This window comes from Festucalex cinctus, chromosome 13, assembly GCF_051991245.1.
Source record: "Festucalex cinctus isolate MCC-2025b chromosome 13, RoL_Fcin_1.0, whole genome shotgun sequence".
NCBI lineage: Eukaryota > Metazoa > Chordata > Actinopteri > Syngnathiformes > Syngnathidae > Festucalex > Festucalex cinctus.
In genome coordinates this window covers 9608095-9628629 of record NC_135423.1, presented here as the reverse complement: position 1 = coordinate 9628629, position 20535 = coordinate 9608095, and the positions used below count along the sequence as shown (strand labels likewise).

Below are 20535 nucleotides of genomic sequence, written 5' to 3'. Positions count from 1 at the left end.
TACGTATTTGCACGCACACGCACGCACGCACGCAAACGCACACACGCAAACGCACGCACAAAAAAAAAACGTTGAATCGGTAAGACTACCGAATGAACAATTCTGAGCTCTTTAAAAAAAAAAAAAAAAAAACTGCCATGCAAGTCTTTGGAATGTGGGAGGAGACCGGAGTTCCCGGAGAAGACCCACGCAGGCACGGGGAGAACATGCAAACTCCACCCAGGAAGGCTGGAGCCTGGACTCGAACCAGAGTCCTCAGAACTGGGAGGCGGACATGCTAACCAGTTACCCACCGTGCCGCCATTTATATATTATCTATATTTATATATTACAGTATGTATTTATATTTATATATTATTTTTATTATATTATGAATTATTTATTATTAATTATTTATTAATAATAATAATAATAATAATAATAATTATTATTATTATTATTATATGATTAGTTTTATCGTAGATTATTGTGGATTTATTATCGTGTGCCTTGTATCGCCTACCGTATCGTATCGTATTGTATCATGAGGTACCCAAAGGTTCCCACCCCTACTAAATAATATATAATAGTAACAATAATTTAATAATAATTTGATTAATTTAATTAGATTTAAAAAAAAACAATAAATTAAAAAAATAAAATAAAAGTAAAAGTGAAGCATTACGTATTGGCTAACTTCTTTAGTCTTTAGTGCGAGTGTAGTGTTGTATGAAAAGTACGAGCACGGTGAGTACTGAAGAGTTGATTCCTTGTGTTGGTATCAGCGTGAAAAATAAGTCTTATGAAACATCCCTAATAATAACAATCGAAATGGAATCAAAAGGAAGTCAGTGCTCGCCACACGATGTGATGACTGAGCATGCTCAAAAGCGCCTGCATTCCTTCGCTTTAAATCACTTTTTATCCACACACGGCCACTATTGTTTTGTCTGTCCATCTGGCAGCGTGTGTGCGTGCGTGTTATGTCGAAGAAAAGCGAGAAATGAGGTCAAACTTTTTCTTATCCTCAGCAGGACGTCAACTTGAACTTTTTTGGGGGGAATTTCCACTTGAAGCTTGTTCGCTCGTCGCTCGCGCAGCCAACTCATTCATTCATCAACATCATTAACGTGAACTTCATTACACAGCTGCGTACGCGCTCACGCACGCGCACGCATTCTGGTTTGCTCGCTCATACAAAACTTCCCATGAGAACCCAGAGGCAGGAAGTCTGGAAGGAATGAAAACTTAGTGTGTGTGTGTTTGGGCTCACTCACACATTTGTGCTTTGTCTGTGTGTGATTTATGGGAGTGTTTAATAATGTGTGTGCGTGCGTTGGCACAAACACCTATAAAAGGAAGCATGAAAACAAAATTCTCAGCAGGATGGAGATATGTGTGTGTGCATATGTGTGTGTATGTGTAACTGAATGATCAACAATGGGTATTAAAATGACATTAATAATAAAATAAACTACTTTGCACATTTGAAATCTATTTATCAGGGATGTCCGATAGCACGTTTTTTTCAGAGTGATCGCAGTATAATAAGTACTCAACACTTGAGTAGCCATCGACACCAATACTAATTCCAGATACCACTCGTATTTTGCTACATTAAAATTACACACACAAAAAATACAGTGACAGATGATTTTAAAGAAATGCGTACTGTATATACTGTATTTCAATATAGCATTTTGCCTTCAAATGGCAATTTTCAATTCATATAATTTTGAGTTCCCGATCATGAAACAGCCACAAGTACCGGCAGCTGTCGCGAGCACATGCTATCGATACTTCCTCGCCCAACCCGAAATGTCTTTGCGACAAGTAAACACTGTCTGTGAACAAATCCTGATGAAAAGTTCGCTACATTCGAAAGCACTCACTGCTTAGTCAGATAGTAGCTTTATCGGCCTTCAGATTCGTACAAAGGCCCATGCCGATATTTGTCAAAATGCCAAATATCGGTACCGATAATCGGCCTGGCCGATAATTGGTCTATCCCTAGTAAAAAAAATTAATGAGAGCAGTGGTCTGTCTTAGTAACTGAGGGCCATGAAAGAATAATCGGTCAGGTGCAAACCTGCTGCGTGTTATGTTCTGAAGTTGGATCCCAAAAACGCAGACACAAATAATATTTTAACTCTTTATTCGCACAACATCGAGAGGCGTAAAACAAACTTGACTAGATGAGAAACAACGAGAATGTATCGAGAATCATGAGACGCTAAGCTAACTTGGGCTGTGGAACCACACAGAGGAACAGAGGTAATAATCCGACAAAAACATACACTTCTCAGACAGGCTTATATAGACAGCGAATCAATCTGATTGGTTGTGGCTAGACATGTGGGTAACAGGACTGACGTGGAATTATCTGCATGGCTGTTGACCAGAAAAAGAAATGAAAGATTCTTGACATCACATAGCTTCTGACATCACATCGGGTCTGACCAGTTGAAACTAGATGCTGGTTACATCAGTTCAAAACAGACACTTGACCTCACGGTCATCACCCAAACATAACCCTTGCTTGACCCTAGTCATGACACTGCGGTGTCCATGTGTGTTACCCATCATGCCGTGCGGCGCCACTCGTGCTACCATGACACACAAACGCCAGCGAGTCTTCCGCCTCCGCGATCCGAGCTACTCACACGAGCTCAATGGCTGACAAATCGACTCACTTTTTTTGTATGACGGCAACTTTTAAACTTTCAGCCCCGGCAGGAGCGGAACGCGAAGAAAAGCCGCCGCCGGCCTGGCCACATTCCCGCATTGCTGCGGCATTTCTCCTTTGTCCAATGTTTCCATCTTATCTTTTGTCAGAGCCAAAGTGTTGCCGCAAAATATTTTTTCCGCCATTTCATCCAACAGCAGAAGAAGAAGAAGAAAAAAAACCTCTGCATGACCTTCTTCTTCTTGTTTCAACACATTTTTGGACGAGAGAACATCTGCATGTCCGTTGATCCGTCATCGCTGAACGACGGCAGCTCAGACGGAACCGGCAAAATGTCAACTGGACCAGATTGGACTGACAAAACACGACAACACGCGCATGCACAATTTCCTCCAAGGTTCTCCTGTGCTCTTGTCAAACAAAATGGATACAGTCGACTTTTCAACACTTGCAGACATTCCAACAGCTTCTTCCAAATTGCCTTCAGCAGTTGACTTATGATTCCGCACAGTAAATTTTGTAGAGAACATTTTACTCTAAAAAGAGTCGATTTGGTGCCACTCTAAACAGGGTAAAATCTACAATTGGAAGAAAGCAAAAATATTCAGAGTAAATTTGACTCAAAGCATTTTGTGTACGAGAGAATGTTTTTGGTCTTCTTTTGGATAGTAGCAAACAGTGGGAGTGGCATAGCTCAGGTGATAGAGTGGCCGTCTCCAAAGCGGATGGTCATCAGTTTGTTCCTCAACTCTTGTGTAACATTTTTTTAAAATTATTAGTATTTTTTAATAAACTAATAAAATGTACTCACAAATTTCCTTCTAAAATTTAATTAGAATTTCCAAGCGGGAAAAAAAAATGTCATGGGAGAGGCCAATTCTCTCGTATACAGTAAAACTACTTTGAGTAAAATTTACTCTGAATATTTTACTCTCTTTCAAGTATAAATTTGACTCTGTTTAGTCGGACCAAACAGACTCTTTTTAGAGTAAAATGTACTCTACAAAATTTACTCTGAATGTTTGCCGATTTTGCACATCACTGTGTGACAGTTGATATTTTTTCACATTTTCTATTTTACCAGTTTGGAGATATTCATTTTGGGGTGCTGAGACTGTGAAGATGACATCATCCGTTTCTTTCAAATGTCTCTAATTTTGGAGCTCTTTTGGACAATTAATTCATTGATAAAATGGAAAAAAAAAATGCTCGCCATTTATGCTCTCGTGAAAGTGAAACCACATGAACAGACATTTGTAAACATCATCTCATTTTTTTATATTGTATTGTATTGTATTGTATTTATTTTGATATTATTTTATTATTATTTTTATGTTATTATTATGTTTATTTATTTAATTATGTGTATTTTATTATTACAATATATATTATTATTTATATATTTATATTTACATTTTTATTTATTTATATGTGATTGGGGGCGGCACGGTAGTCGAGTGGTTAGCACGTCTGCTTCCCAGTTCTGAGGTCTCCGGTTCGAGTCCAGGCTCGGACCTTCCTGGGTGGAGTTTGCATGTTCTCCCCGTGCCCGCGTGGGTCTTCTCCGGGTACTCCGGTCTCCTCCCACATTCCAAAGACATGCATGGCAGGTTAATTGGGCGCTCCGAATTGTCCCTAGGTGTGCGTGTGAGTGTGGATGGTTGTTCGTCTCTGTGTGCCCTGTGATTGGTTGGCAACCAGTCCAGGGTGTCCCCCGCCTACTGCCCAGAGCCAGCTGAGATAGGTGCCAGCAGCCCCCGCGACCCTTGTGAGGAATAAGCGGTCAAGAAAATGGATGGATGGATGGATATATGTGATTGATTAATGTGCTTTAATAATTCACAAATGAACTTTTTTTTTTCTTTTTCATTCTTCCAGAGCTCAGAATTGAACTTTTTCAAATTTTGCTTGCTTTTCAACTAAGAAATGATTTGCATAACAAAGACTCTCTGCAATAACGATTGCCGTCTTTCATGATATGGCATCAAAAATGAAGAAAAATAACATGCCAGACTGATCAACGTTGGCGCATAATGACAATAACAATGTCATAACTTGTGTATTATGAAGGGGAAGTCAAGACCAAAATTTTGCCTAAACGCGGCATTCTGAGAAATATTGCGTTTGAGGAATATGAATGAAGCTGCAAAATGCACCTGTTTTGATGCATCTAAGAGGGCGGCCATTTTGCCACTTCTGTCGACTGAAAATGAGATCACAGTTGCTCAGGTAAGGACCAATCATGGCTCAGCGCCACACTTGTGGGATCTCGGTGTTGTGGAGTGTCCCTTATGCAAATATCTTCAATATGCTAATCACGGAGTGGCATATGTATAGGGGTGTGAATTGCCTAGTACCTGACGATTCGATTCGTATCACGATTCACAGGTCACGATTCGATTCGATACCGATTAATCCCGATACGAATTTATAAGTCGATTGTTGCGATTTTTTTTCATTCAAATTTAGAAAATACTAATCAGTAAGCTTGTAGAGTGTAAGATTTATATGAAAATGTATTATTTATTTATCTGAAATTTCAGTCTTATAGAGGTTGTAATCTGTTTCATGTTTGAACAGCATTAAAATAAAATATTAAGGCTTAATGTTCCGTTCATATAACATTCTTCCATGCTCAAGGTGTGAATCCTAAAAAAAAAAAAAAAATCGCTTCTGCCGATTATTGAATCGATTCGAGAATCGCGCGATGTAGTATCGCGATATATCGCCGAATCGATTTTTTTTTTTACACCCCTAATACATATGCAAATGAGCTGAACATCAACACGCGCTTCATACGCTGAAGTACCTGTTGAACTCGTAGATGTCCTCGATGTTGCAGAAGAGAGTGCTGACCTGCTCCGGGTTCACGGGAAGCGCGTCGCAGTCGATGATGCAGCCCAGGTAGTCCTGCGCAAAACAAAATAAATTACAGCTGCTTTTGAAATAGTCCAAATATTTTACCGGACACTTTATTAGGTACACTTTTCAACTGCTAATGAAGGTAAATCGACTCGGTCAAACAAGATTAACCAACAGCGAATGACGGATTTTTGCTAGCGCTGCCTTTTCGCTTCTGTCATAGAAGACGGCGAGGATATGATGTAGTCAGATAGCCAAATATGGAGCTTTGTTTACATTTATTGAACCAATGATATACAAGATTTTTAACTGAAGCCACTCTTGGCCAATAACAGACCAATTGTGACAAAATGTGGTCACATAAACTCAACCACGACTCATTTTCTTTAAAAAGGAGGAAAAACCAGCGTCCTGCTTAAGGTTCGCAGAACATCACTGAAAATTGACTTAATAAGGGCACCTGGCCACCCACAAGAACTGTGTCTCCTGACTTGACTGCAGACCTAAAAATGCACAAAATCTGATCCAGCACCATCATCTTATTCATCGCTTCCACCATGGCAACGTGGATCTCAAACGCAAGACTTGAAACATTCAACAAGTTGACTCTCCTCACGGTCACAAAATCAAGTTGTAGCTAATGAAGTGTCACCTTGATGACCTTTACAAGGAAACAGGAAACACAGGAAGAGAAACAGAGCAGTCAGAAAAACAGAGGAGGAGAAGAGGAATGAGGAAGACGCACGACGACACAAACACATGAAAACAAATAAGTCGACGTACACAAACAGATTTTTTTTTAAACTTCCTTTTTCAACTGTGATTAAAAAAAATAAAAAAAAAGCCCATCCCTCCCCCTCGCCCAAATTCCAAGACTGGTCACATACGAAAAAAGTTTTCCCCTGGCAAGTAATCCCCCTGGGTTCTTTCAAAAACTCTTTCCCAGGCTTGCGTGCATGCCACACCTTCACTCACTCCCAAAGGATTTTTCCAGTATCTTCCGTCGTCAAGGCCATCGTGATGATGTCAATTTTTTGAAAACCTAAATGAGCCTCAATGCTCCAGGCTCTAACAAGGAAGGAAGTGTCGGATGCTCTGCCACAACTGTTGTACACTGAACCGAGCAAAAAGAATCTTTATGGATTCGCTGCTTCCAGGCTGCGGCCTTCCTGGGTGGAGTTTGCATGTTCTCCCCGTGCCTGCGTGGGTCTTCTGCGGGTACTCCGGTCTCCTCCCACATTCCAAATACATGCATGGCAGGTTGATTGGGTGCTCTGAATTGTCCCTAGGTGTGGATGGTTGTTCGTCTCTGTGTGCCCTGCGATTGGCTGGCAACCAGTCCAGGGTGTCCCCCGCCTACTGCCCAAAGCCAGATGAGATAGGCTCCAGCACCCCCCATGACCCTTGTGAGGAATAAGCGGTCAAGAAAATGGATGGATGGATGGATTTGCTGCTTGATCAACTGACAAAGAGGCAAGAACTCAACGAATGCCATCAGCACAACTTGGGATTTGGACTGTCTTGTTTTTTGTTTTTTGGCTGGACTCTTCCACTGACGGTGCCGCCTTTTGTTCTCCATGTTGAATTTGACTCATGATAAGTCTCATCTTAAGTTGTAGACTGCAAGTTGAAATTTATGACACCTGTCGTGAAACTTTTGGAACATTCCATCATGCAAGCAGGGATCTCCCATTCAAGTTTGGAGGGGTCCGTTTGCAATTGCTTTTTCGGGACAAAGGTCAGAACCTCAACCTGTTCTGATTTGTGTGGCACCTGTCAGACAAATTTGAAAAAGCACTCAGGATGTTTTGCTTTCTGTGACAAGACCTAATTTGTGTTTGTGCCACAAACGAAACGATTTTCATGCAACTACACGAAGACCAGTAAATCTCAGTTCGGGTTTTTCATGGGCGTCCAATGGAATGACTGGTTTATGGATCCATGTTTGGTTTGGCCGTCCCACTTGATGTGAAAGCCGGCCGGCGGACTCATAATACACGAGACTCTGCGTTTTTTCCAGAGGTATGAGAGAATCTTACTCCGTCGTTTCACGTTTTCAAAAATTCGTTTTCGGACTCAACAAGCATGTCATCAAGCCTTACAAATCTTTCTGCAAACAAACACTTTGATTGGCTCAATATGATCACAGATTTATGATCAATCCCAAACTTCATGTTGAAGTAACAGCAACTGATTGCGGACCTGGTCCAGACGTGAGTGGAAAGTGGACGACTTCGACTCTTGTTTGTTTCTCTCCCTCCTCCCGTTGGCCAAAAACTGCCTCCAATCCTCATGTTGATCTCCGCTGGCTTTCCCACAATCCTCCGGCTTTTGGCGCTCCACCTCCAAAATACTCTGGCGTGCCATCATCTTTCCCATCCCTCCCCCTCCTCCCCCCCACCACTTCTTTCCTTCCAGCTCGCTGTCCCACTTGGCCGCCGCTCAGCAAGCAGAACTCGTCTCGTGTTGCGTCCATTTCGTGTCCGCGCAAGACTCGGAAAATCCAATGATTTCTCATTCCACACATTTCCTTTAAAAGTGGAGGAACCATGCAGCAGTATCCACTTCACGACAATTTACACCATTATGTCCACTTTAAGTCTGACCAACACACACACAGACACGGGCTTATGAACGGCAGTTGGTTCAGATTCTCAGTGAACGTGACATCATGTAGCCTCAATCAAATCCAGATTTCCAGCAAACCACAAGTAGAGGGGGGGTGCGCACCCCCCCCCACACACACACACACAAAATCAGATCTTGAAGAATTTGTGCTGTCTTATCAGAGGACTTTTTATTAAAGCAGGTCACGCGTGCGTGCGTTGGAATGTACCAAAGTTTTAGTATTTATTTGATTTTGTTTTATGAGACGCTTCCTGTCTGCCTCCAGTTTGGTTGTCATGGCAACGCGCCCAAGTGATCAACATGACACCGATGGGTTTATTTTGGGACAAGCAAAAACTAAAAAGGAGAATTCAAGCATGAATTTGAATTTTACGAGCTGCTGCAGTTTCTGCCCACTCGCAAAATCAATACGATCGTGAACACACGTAATCAATCAGTCAACTATTTGGAATGTTCATGCCTGACATCAATATTACATCAAAATTAGGGGTGGGAAGCTCTGGGTACCTCAAGATACGATACGGTATGCAATACAAGGCTCACAATATGACGATACCGCAATCATCGACATATTGGTCAGGTAATAAATTCACGATAAAATTACTCAAGACAAACTGATGTTTTTTCAATGAGAAAATAGTTTCTTTTTGTACCATCACTGAAACACAATATTAAAATTAGTGTTTTCTTCACAGTTAGTAATTTAGTGCATTTTTCAAAAACAAAAACAAATGTCTTCTTAACAGAGTCCACTTTCTGTCAACAAATTTGTGTCTTTAATATTGTCATGCAACATGTCAGTCAGTCAAATAGTTTCATTTTATAAACTGTGACACCATTTTTTGTGTATCATTGCAAAAGTAAATGAATAAATAACATTACTTAAATATTAAATCCAATTAAATCAATATTAATATTCCTTAAAAATAATGTGCTTCAAAAAGTCAAAAAACAAAATATGTTTTAAAATGTGAAAATTGACGATACAATAAACATTTTTCATAGAAATGTATGCAAAATTGTCTTGCACAAGTAAAAGTAAGCTGATGAGTCTTCTTCACCTGAAGACTTCTGTACATTTCCCCGCGACTCATATGAGGAGCTCCCCCTAGCGGCCCACCAAGTAATTGCTCAATAAGTCATGAACAATGGAGCCGGTAGAGTGGCTGTATATTAACTACAAATATAGATACTTGGTGTAGGCGTATCGATAATCTGTCAGGAGACAAAGTATCACGATTTATCGAGATATCGATATAGTCAAATCTTAAAAAGTCATCATGATTGTTAAAATTTAGTGCAAGTCATTCAAGCAAGGTAAACAACTCCGAACCCATTTCTCTTGAAATGTTAAGTGCATTACAAACATAATTTATTAATATTAATACACCCGATCCCAAATTATCCCCGCCCCGAATTTCCAACTTTTTCTGGAATATTCTTTCTCTTCTGCGAAAACAAAATACAAACAAATTTCCAGAGAAGTTTGACTCATGCGGGAAGCCAAGAACACTTTGCTGAAGAATGCGGCAGGAACACGATGACGTCATGTGATCACTTTGAAAACAAGGAGGGCAAGATGAAGATTGTGTGTGTGCGTGATGGCAGAAGATGAAAGCGCGTTGGGCCGGCGGTGCGGCTTTGGCCACTTTTTTTTTGGGCCACCGGCGGCGAGGCGAGACGTCGGCGCACCTGACAAAACTCCGGCTTGGCAACGGAGACGCCAGCACGAGGACGTCAGCCAGCCGCTTTACCCACAATGCACCTTTCACCTCTCGCCAAGTGGACGCCGGCCGGTTCGAAAAACATGCCACGCGCCAATTGACGAGGACGGCGACGCAGACGTCACGCTGCTCTGGTTGAATGAAGCCTTTTGAAGTTTGAAAGTCTCAGAAATTGTTTCAGATAGGAAAAAAAAAAAAGTTTTTATGCTGCCGTCTTTTTTTTTTGTCTCTTGCTTGCTTTTATTAACATTCATGCTGGCTGATTTTTTTTCCCTGAGTGAATTTTAAGTACATTTTTTTTATGTCTAAACATACAGCAGGTAACTATGACTTATTATTAAAGGTTAAATGTTATTTTTGTTGTTTGTGGATTTTTATGCTATTTTTGATGACTAGACATTTTTTAATGTTTAGTAAAATCCAAAACTTCTCGTGCTGGCCATTAATGTTGTATTTTTCATTTTTTATTATAGATTTTTAAAATTGTATTATTATTACAGTCATTTCATTTTTTTAATGTTGCTGTTATCAATGAAGTGAGTGCATTTATGTACATTTGTGAAACTACGGTATGTGAATGTCAAGTGAATACGAATAATAATTGTCATTTAAGTACAAAAGGCAAAATGTCTCATATGTATGCACATGCAAGTGAGTGTGCGTGTAGACCAGCTGCAGGTAAACTCGCCTGTGGGCATCACACCTGCCCCATAAATCTGCACACACGTCATCATGTGATTGGTTGACAGTGTGTGATGATGTCATCTTTGTCTGATGATGTCATGCTTGGATGTGGAAGTATAGACTGATGAAGTCATGTTATAGAGTGATGATGTCATCATGTATCATGGACCTGTGCATTGAAATTATTGCAAATGACAATAACAAAAAAAAAAAAAAAAAAAAAAAAAAAAAAAAAAAAAAAAAATTCAGCACTTTCATTTTGTTGCGCTTTTGATCAAGTAAAATAGAATTGCATTACGCAAGCAGGGAGATGTCAATTTGGAGTAAACGTTTTTGACTGGCAAACTCTTTCAACCGTACTTGCAAACGTGCTCAAACATTTAAATAATATCATATATATGTTCATATCATCCTGACTACCAGGAAAAAAAATATTGTCCAATCATGTTTATTTTGATATTCCTCAATCTTTGTGAAGTAACTGGAATACTGCAAACAAATTTTTGAAAAACCAAAAAGTTTTGCTATGATGTGTCCACTCCAGAGGACATTTTTTAAAACTTAAATGCTAGGCTCAAATACAGTTAAAATAATTCAAACAATACTTTAATGTGTTCTTAAGAGTCTTATAGAAAACATGCTAACAACATTTAAAGCCTAAATTTGTTCAATAAAAAGTTACTTTTCCTCTTCAAGTGCTTGCACTAAGGGAAGCCATTTTCTTTTATGATGCAATCAAAGGTAGCAAAGCCCCCACCCCTACATATTTGGTTATCATTGGAGAGCTCTGAATGTCCTCTATAGAGCACAAAATTAGTTAATTCAATCGTATGCACTGGGTGGGAGATATTCAGGTTTAAAAAGGTCCACTACAGAGGACAAATCTGAATTGCTGGTAGTCAGGAGGATATAATAATATAATATATATATATGTTCACCTGCTTGCAAATATAAAGTGTACGTTTTGATGTATTTCAATATGTTCATGACGTTGGAATGTACGTGTAGGCTAAATGCTAAAAACATACCATTGTTTCCCATAATGCCATGGGGTTATAGCCCTAATCCTAATAAAGTATTTAATAAAAAAATTAAATTGCTAAAGAACAATGTTTACTTAATTTTCAAACATATTGGTATAAAGTAGGACAAATGCAGAAAAAGTGTTTTTTTGTTGTTGTTGTGCATGTGCAAGTCAATACCTCGTGCCATTTTAGCATTTTAGCATTTAGCCTATGAGTATATTCCAACGTATTACAAAGTATGTTCAAATGTGTATGTTTGAACATACTTGCAAATACATAATTGCGAGTATGTTTGAACAAGTTTGAGTGTCAAAAATGTTGACTCCACATTGGCTTGTACACAGCATTGTATCTCGTGCTGTCATTATTGAATATTTTTAGAATCGATTAATCTATTGATTAATCGGATTCATTTTAATCAGCATTTTTCCCCTGATTAAGGTTTATTAACCAGTGATTGCTATTTATTTTGTACTTTGTATTCATATAGTGATTAAAAAAATGGTGGATTGACGTTGTACTTTGTTATTGATTCGGTCATTGTTTTCCAAAGTAAGAACAGATGTTTGCAAATGTCTTATTTTGATTAAACACAGAAGATAATCAGTCTTACTACAGAATTCATTGAACAATTACTGTTGACAAGCTGAAATCAAAGGATTTGGACAATTTTAAATTAAAATATAGCTCCAAACCATTACTCGATTATTAAAATAATTGTCGATTAATCGATTACTTGTCGATTGATCGATGAATTTTGACAATTGTATCAAAACATAAAGAAACGAAAGTGGTTTTCTAAAGCTTTTGTCTCACCTCCACGATGCTCTTCAGGTCCCTGACGTAGGCTTGCTCCGTCTCCACGATCTCCATGACAACTCGCTCCAGCCGCGACAGCCGCCTGGGCGCGGGCGCGGCCGCCGGGTCGGCCGGGCGCGGCCCCGTCGCTGCGGCGACGCGGCCGCTCCCTCCCGTCACCAACGGGGTGAGGTCCAGGCTGATGTCGGAACCGTTCCCGTCGGCCCCGGCCGAGGAGGCGGCGGCGGCGTTGTAGGCGGGGACGGCGCCGTACGGGAGCGAGGAGGACGAGGAGGAGGACGAGGACGAGTGCGAGGCGTCCTGGAGGGACACGGACGAGGCGGACGAGGACAGCGATAGGGAGGCGGGCCGCTCGCAGTCGGAGCAGACCGTGTTGACCGACGTGCACGACGACGACGAGGCTCCTCGCTCGCCCGATGACATCATCCGACCCACGATCCCGCTCAGCGACGACACCGAGGATGGCCGCTTGGTACCTGACCAGCACACACATGAAGACGTTTGCAATCAATCAATAATAAATTTGATATTTCCATTATTTTTCATATAAAATTAGTACCTTTAAAAAGACATTTTGCAACTTGCTGTCGACTGAAAATGACATCACAAGGGCTCAGGTAACCCTGAGCACAGCTCAGCTTGTGAATGTCACATGACCAAACCTAGAAAACAGGTGAGCTGTGATTGGTTACCTGACCCCTTGTGATGTCATTTACAGTCGACCGCAAGTTGCAAAATGTCTTTTTAAAGGTACTAATTGTATGTGAAAAATAATGAAAGTATCAATTTAATTATAGACTAAATATTAACTTTTTATTGCTATAATGGGCTAAATAAGTGAAGTATCCCTTTGATGGAAAAAAATGACTGTAAATGAAAAAAACAAAAAACCAATGATGAATGAAAAAGCATTCATAATAAACTAATAATCATACCAAAACGAAAAAAACATATAATAAATGAAAGAAAATATATACTGCATGTGCTGTATTGTGTAATAAGTAAATAATAAAAAAAAGAAGACAAAACGTACTTTTAATGGAAAAAAATGAATATTAATGAAAAAAGAACATACAATGAATGAAAAAGCATTTAGAACATTTAAGTAAAAATCATACAAAAACAAAAAAATATATATAATTAACGAGATTTTTTTTTTTTTTTAATTTAACGCAGTTTTTGGAACGTAACACCCACGATAAACGAGGGAACACTTACTGAGAAAAAAGAAAACTTCCAGAAAGGAAGTCCACTATTGCAAGAATAAGGTTTTTAATGCGGGGAAAAAAACATTTAAAAAAGAACAAGGTCAACTTTGAACTCTTTATTCCCCCAGAAGTGGATTTTATCCTTTTCCTTTTGTGTGTGTGTGCCAATGTTAAGCGGATGGATGACGTCTTGTGTAAAGCTGCAATGCTGCTTTGACAGCGCATGTGCGTGCGTGCGTGCGTGCGTGCCTGTCAGCCCACTTAATGGCTGCTTGTGGCTTTGGGATCGCGATCGGATTCTTGCCACGCCGCCGCCAAAGCTCTTGATCCTCGTCAGCTGCTCGTTTGTGCAGCAGCGACCAGATCGACAAATCAAATCATAAAAATGTCGCGCATCGGGACCCCGAGGTCCGCGCGGCGCTTGAGGTTTCCGCCACAAATGAGTTGAAAACGTCTTTAAAATACTTAAAGGCCAAAAGTATCGGGACAGCATGCGACATTTATGACATCGTATTTCCGTGGTCAAATTTGACATTGGTGCGATTCAGCTTCTAACTTTTCAATGCAATTCCCCAGCTGAAGTTTACTGGAACACTAAATAAAAAAACAAACCAAATTTTACAAAGAATAAACAAACAACTTTCCCTTAAGAATGGCCATATGAGCCAAACGCTAGCATAAAATGGAAATGCTAACAGTTAGCAATGATAGTTGATAGTAGAAGCAAGTGATATTTGAGGACAAATGGATGGGTCACATGACCCTCACAGGCATGTATTCTTTATCCTCTATGAAGAACAACAGTGCAACCTCTGAACACGCACTTCCTAAGCAGATGTTTGACAAAAGGGATATTTGAAAGATGAAGCGAATACGTGCAAAATAATCATTTCATTATTCAAATAATCAACAACAAAGACTTTCAAGCAAACAACACAATAACCACAGAATGTCATGTCTTTTCAGTGCAACGGGCTCTTGTGCATAAAAATAAAAAAAATAAAAAAAATAAAAAAAAAGGACCATTCAAGGACAACACAAAACTGCAGAACAAGAAACCAACATTGCAGAATCATTTTGTACATTTTGTCACAAAAATCAACTCACTGAAATTGTAATTTTATTGAGGTTTGATGTTTGTCCTGAACTTCAATCCAAATTAGCACAAAAAAAAAAAAAAAAAAGTCCTTCCCACATTGTACTATTGGGCAATAGAAGACCCATCCGCCATCTAGTGGTGATTGGTAATATTACAACTGAAAACTCCAGTCCATCCCTGCAAAATGTCAATTCAGCATGCACAAATTTGCATATTGAAAAAACATGTTTTATTATTATTTACATATTGATTTTTTCTTGTTTTCCCCCCCCCAGAATTTTCTCTCACTTCTCGCCGTTTACCATGGAAAGAGTAATTAGATTTAATGTCTATCAATATTAAAAAAAATAAAATAAAATAAAATTGTTTTTTTAAAAACCTAAATTTCACTAGCCATTTATTGCTCTGATTGATTGATTGAAGTGTTGATTCGGGGTTGTGTCCACAGAGTAATCAAAATTTCTTTATCTTGATTGTTTTTTTTTCTTTTCATTTGAGCCATCGATGTGGCGTTTAAGGACTTTCCAGAAACTTGTGCAAACTTGCCTAGCGAGCGTCTGACAGCAATTGTCAGCGCCATGTCGCCTGGGAATTTCCCGCTAAGTACACGCTAGCGAGGGGCCTGGAATCCGGCGTGTGCGTGCGACTCGGCGCTAATGGCGCCTTTCATGCTCGTGTCACCTCCCAATCGGAGGGGGTAAAAAAAAAAAAGTGTCAGACTTTTTCATAAGGTTACCACTATAAACTGGTGTCTGTGCCTTCTCATTAGTGATGAGGTCATCACTAAGACAAAAGTATTGGGACAGAAAGTGACACGTGAACAGTCATCATCAAGGACTTCAGTATGGTTTCAAGTATCTATATTATTTATTTATTCATTTTATATGAGTATTTACTTGCTTTACTTTCTACTCTAGATATTTTTTTTTGTTACATTTAAATGAATTCTTCTACTTCAAGTGTAGTTTTTTTTTTTTTTTTTTGGTACTTAGAGAAATGACATTTCCTATTTGGAGGCAAAATCTGCCATTTTTAATGAAAAAAATGTGATTTTGTTGCACAAGTCAATTGTTTGTAATGGCACCATTACGCCAATAATGGCGCCTCTGACGGTTTTTGTGGCCTCTTCCTCTACACAATGTCTCTTGGGGCAAAATACAATTATTTGTGATCAACCACTGCGTTGTTGTCGTGCACAATTCTAAGTGGAAGCAAATGAAAGCAAAATGCCGTTTTGATGTCTTTTGTGAATTGTGACCTCAAGGAGTGTTCTGATGGCTAGGCGCCTTGTGAAGGAAGATGGCGCCGACTCGTCTCTCCAGTGTGAAGGCGGAGCTTAATTAAGCGAAGAATTTGAATTCATCTCCAGAGTTTCATGCTTTAATTTTCCTTCAGCTTCAACAAAACTTTGATCATACGTACAGTACGTGCATGAAAACTTCTAACTTGAGAAGACGAGAAGAGGTCAGAGGTCAAGAGGTTCTCACCTGCGTTGCTGGACGATCTAGAACTCCCGTGACGCGAACCCTCAGGCATGATTCGAAGATGTCACGGGAACAGGAAGTAACCTAAGCACAGAGAGCGAGGGGTTAGTTTGCCAAACACACACGCACACGCACACACAATGTGTGAATTATGTGCTGACCTCCTGCAAGGCCATTGATGCTGGCACAGGTTGACCCAATTTGCGCTTGTGGGATGTCTGCTCAGGCAACAATGGGGAACGGGCAAAACAAAGAAATGGAGGGGTTTACTGAATGCCAAACACGCCAGACGCAGCAACACCCTGACTTTGCTGCTCTCTGTGCAAAAGCTGACAAAATGCCAATTCTTCTGTTAGGGTGTCATGTGACAATTCTGTGCTAGACTAATCTGGTTGTCATCCCTCCTGAAATGATGCGCCCCCAACAAGGCAGATGAGGGAACTGCAGTACGATGCAAAAGTCCCTGAGTAATTGACGGCAGTTTGAAGTTAGGTTATACTGCCAATAAGTGTTTTCTACCCAAAAAAAACCAATGTGGTTAGCTCCTCTTATAAAATATAAAAATAAAAATTATCAATAAGTAGAGATCGACCCTCAATAAAATCGGGGTTGGCTACCAAGAAAAAAACAAATTAGAAATAAAATTTGAAATTTGAATCATGATTTGCATGCACTCACAGCAGACAATGTGGCACTCTAAAGCGACCAAACCAGGCTGAAGCCACAGTCCCCAAGTTTAAGGAAAAATACATTAACAAAAAAAAAAAAACAAGAAAAACTCACTCTTCCATTTTTCTCTCTGTCATGAGTGTGCACTCAGAGCAGACAACGAGGCACTCTAAAGCAGCCACACCAGCCCAATGGTGGTCTAAGGTGGTTTTGTAAACACAAAGCAAATCCAGATGGAACCCTCCAGACCTTTAACCAATCTTTATTTGGACGTGAAGTCCATGCAATGCTCGCAAGAACGAAACATTATAAACATCAAATGCCCACTTGCTTGGAAGACCACAACTTATGTGTGTGTGCGCGTGTGTGGTTGAAACCACGCGAGGGTCATCGTGTGCGATCGTGACCTCGCTACTGACGACCGCATAATAGCAGAGCAGCACTTCGCTATCGCCCGCTGCTTCCATTGTGCTCACAAGAACACAAATGCACACGCATGTGCACACACAGAAACACACACGCACACAAAAGTCACCAAAGAAAACAAGCATTGAGGTCCCACAATTTAAAATTTGGTTCTAAAATAAAATGGATGACTTTCTCTTCCATTTGGGCCTTATGAAGGACATGTCCATCCAATTCGGTGTTGATCGATGAAACTGGCGTCAGAGTCACATCAATTGCCACATTCAAGCAAGATAGCTGCTTCAAAAACAAGAAAAATCTAAAAAAAAAAAAAAAAGTTTTAAATTTTTACTTTTTTCCCCCAGGGTAAACTGTTGTAATTCTACAAGAATAAACTTGACATTTTTAAAGTCACATTGAAGACTCATATTTGACATACAATTTCCAACTGGCATCCTCATCAATATAATATGAACAAACACAAGAAGAAACTCGATTGGGCCACAGTGGTCTTAAATGCCATCAGCGTATCAATTGTTAGGAGATCTTAAAATGAGTTTTAACAGCTAAAAATTCTCTGAAAACATAACTATGGCATCAAACAGAGACTGCAGCATTTTAGCTTATTGTGCATAAAAATTAACTAAATTTAGGACTTTTTAAAGAGCTTTAATTAAGTTCTTTTTTGGTTTGTTTCCTTTTAATTATTTTTTTATTATTTTCATCTTTCTTATGCTAAATGTTTTAAAGTTTGTTGAATAATGTTTTAATATTGTTATTGTATGTTCTTTTTAGTAAATTTTGTAGCCTATTTTTATTTATTTTTCTCCCTCTGAATGTTAACTACTGTTTGTTGATGCTTATGTGTTGTCTTTCCTTGTGTAAAGCACATTGAGTTGCCTTATGTATGAAATGTGCTATACAAATAAACTTGCCTTGCCTTGACAAACTAAGTAAGAAATAAAAGACAAATAGTATTAAAACCATATTAATAATCTTAGACATTCTGCTCTTGCATCGTATATTATTCTCAAAACAAGATCAATAAGACTTGATGGCTTGACATAAGAGTTAAAGGTTAAATAGCTGATTTTTGCAGTGTAGAATCTTCGGTGCTGCCCCCCGCAGGCCATGAGGCTAACTGCAGCCGGACACTGCCATGTCTGGTTGCCAGCAAACGCCAAACAGACCCTCAAAGCACTTCACGCAACTTTGACAAACCAGCACACCTTCGCAAAACAACTTCAAAACACTTGTTTGTTGCATTTTGTTAGCGAAACTTGCGACAAGCGTGAGCCTTACCTGCCCTCCAGATGATCCTTCCTCGCCTCAGCAGCCTTCCCCACACTAGCGAATGCGCGATCCCTTCGCTTGCGCGCAACACCTCAAGACAAGACAACCAGAAGGCTCCATGGCGTGTGTGTCGTCATATCTGCGCAAGACACAGACGCCGTCCCGGTCCGACAAAGTCCCTGCGCGGCCGATCGGATACGGTCTGGCTGAGCGAGCCGGGAGGGAGGCAGGACGGATGGAGGGATGGAGGAGGAGGGCCGCAAAAGGGGAGATAGAGAGAGGAAGGCGGAGAGAGGGAGGGAGGAGAGCAAGGCAGAAAGAGAGACACACAGAGGGACGGGAGAGATAGAAAGGGGGAGAGAAAAAGAGCTAGAGTGAAAGTGAGAGAGGGAAGAGAGATAAAGACAGAAAAGGAATGAATGAGAGAGAGAGAGAGAGAGAGAGAGAGAGGAGGGGGAGAAGGGGAAGAGAGAGAAAGTGAGAAAGCTAGCAAAAGACAAATAAAACAATGAGAGCGAGAGACGAGGGGGGAGATAAAGACAAAGAGAAAACAAGAGTTAGTGAGAGAGCGCGCACAGGAGAGAGGAGAGGCGCCAGCTGTTCACAAGAGAAGTAAAAGTCGTGAGCAGCTCTAGGAAAAAAAAAAAAAGAAAAAAAAAAAGAGAAGCTGGAATGTTTCTCATCTTTGGAGATTTGCTGACATCTTCGCCGTAAATGGCGCCGTGATTCGCCTTTGAGCAGACTGGTGACACAATGCAGACACGCACACGGACGCACACATGCCTAACCTTGATCCAAAGTGTCTGTTGGACAAACATCTGTTGAAGAAAAGCACACCAACTTTAGGTATATGTATGTACATATCTCACATATTCTCACACACGCTGTGCGTGCACGTGTTGGAATGCATGTTACATGTTTCACTGACAAGACAGCAGAGAAACAGCACGTGCAGGTATTTTTGATGTCCCTTGTAAAGTATTTGTCAACGGATGAGGATTTCTACGGTTGTCATGGTAACAGCAAGCCAGCTCACCTCATGAGGTCGGAGTGTAGTCGTGACGACAGACAGCCATGACGTCATCGTCCTTCCAACTGAATCAGCACTTTTGAGTCATCCACTAAACACAAACAGATGGATGTTGAAACCATCTGGATGCATTCAGACCAGGTAGGTAACGTGAAATTGTTGGCCTTTTCAAAGGAAATGGCTGATTTCAATTTTACAACAGAAATGTTTACCCAATTTCCTGTCAATCAATGAAAAATTGTCAACAGGGCTCTTCTTTAATCCACAAGAATGACCTAAATGTCCCGCAATGAAGGATTTAAATCTAAATAGACAACTTCCTGTTCAATTTCAGCCATTGGTTCTTGAGACTTTTTGGTACATCCTGCCATGATAGACATGCACACCAAATTTGGTGTCCATACTAGTATCAGGGGCCAATTTTTGGAATTCACATGAATGGCCAAATTGGCCCTAGAACAGCTGCTTCAAACCAACATGGCTGACTTCCTGTTCATTTTTCAGCATAGGTTTTTTTTAGTAGTCACGTGTCGTGCACCAATGTTGATGTTGAGATGTCAAACGGGCATCAGGGGCTCATTTTTCAAATTGGCCCTAAAATGTCTGCTTCAACCCAAAATGGCTGACTTAATTTTTAAAGTAAGTCAAAAATAGTGCATGAAAATGTTCAAATTACATACAAGGTTTTATTCCTCTGTAAAAAGTCAATTATCTGATGAGAAATGAAAACTGAGAAATTTTATTCCATAATTATAATGTAATCATACAAGTATAATAATTTTTTTCAAAAGAAAAAAGTCTAATTAGAAGACAAAAAGTCTGATTTTTTTTCCCCAATGTTTGTTTTAAAAAGTCACCACGATGATGGTTTGATTAAATAAAAAATAAAATAAAATCATCACATAGCTTTTCCTTTTAAATAAAGGGTCTTATTTTGCTG

The 20535-nt window shown here is 39.9% G+C and overlaps 1 protein-coding gene across 1 annotated transcript in view; it reads right to left on the bottom strand.

The window, feature by feature from the left end:
* plekhg2 (pleckstrin homology domain containing, family G (with RhoGef domain) member 2) overlaps nucleotides 1-18936 on the bottom strand; it is a 40822-nt gene extending 21886 nt beyond the window's left edge. Inside the window, exons 1-4 of the mRNA XM_077541733.1 lie at nucleotides 18575-18936; nucleotides 16202-16282; nucleotides 12405-12883; nucleotides 5475-5575 (exon numbers count right to left, since the gene is read on the bottom strand). Of these exons, the coding sequence (XP_077397859.1) occupies nucleotides 5475-5575; nucleotides 12405-12883; nucleotides 16202-16250 (629 nt within the window). The 5' untranslated portion in view covers nucleotides 16251-16282; nucleotides 18575-18936. The remainder of the gene's footprint in view (nucleotides 1-5474; nucleotides 5576-12404; nucleotides 12884-16201; nucleotides 16283-18574) is intronic.
* Between the last annotated feature and the right edge of the window lie 1599 nt (nucleotides 18937-20535).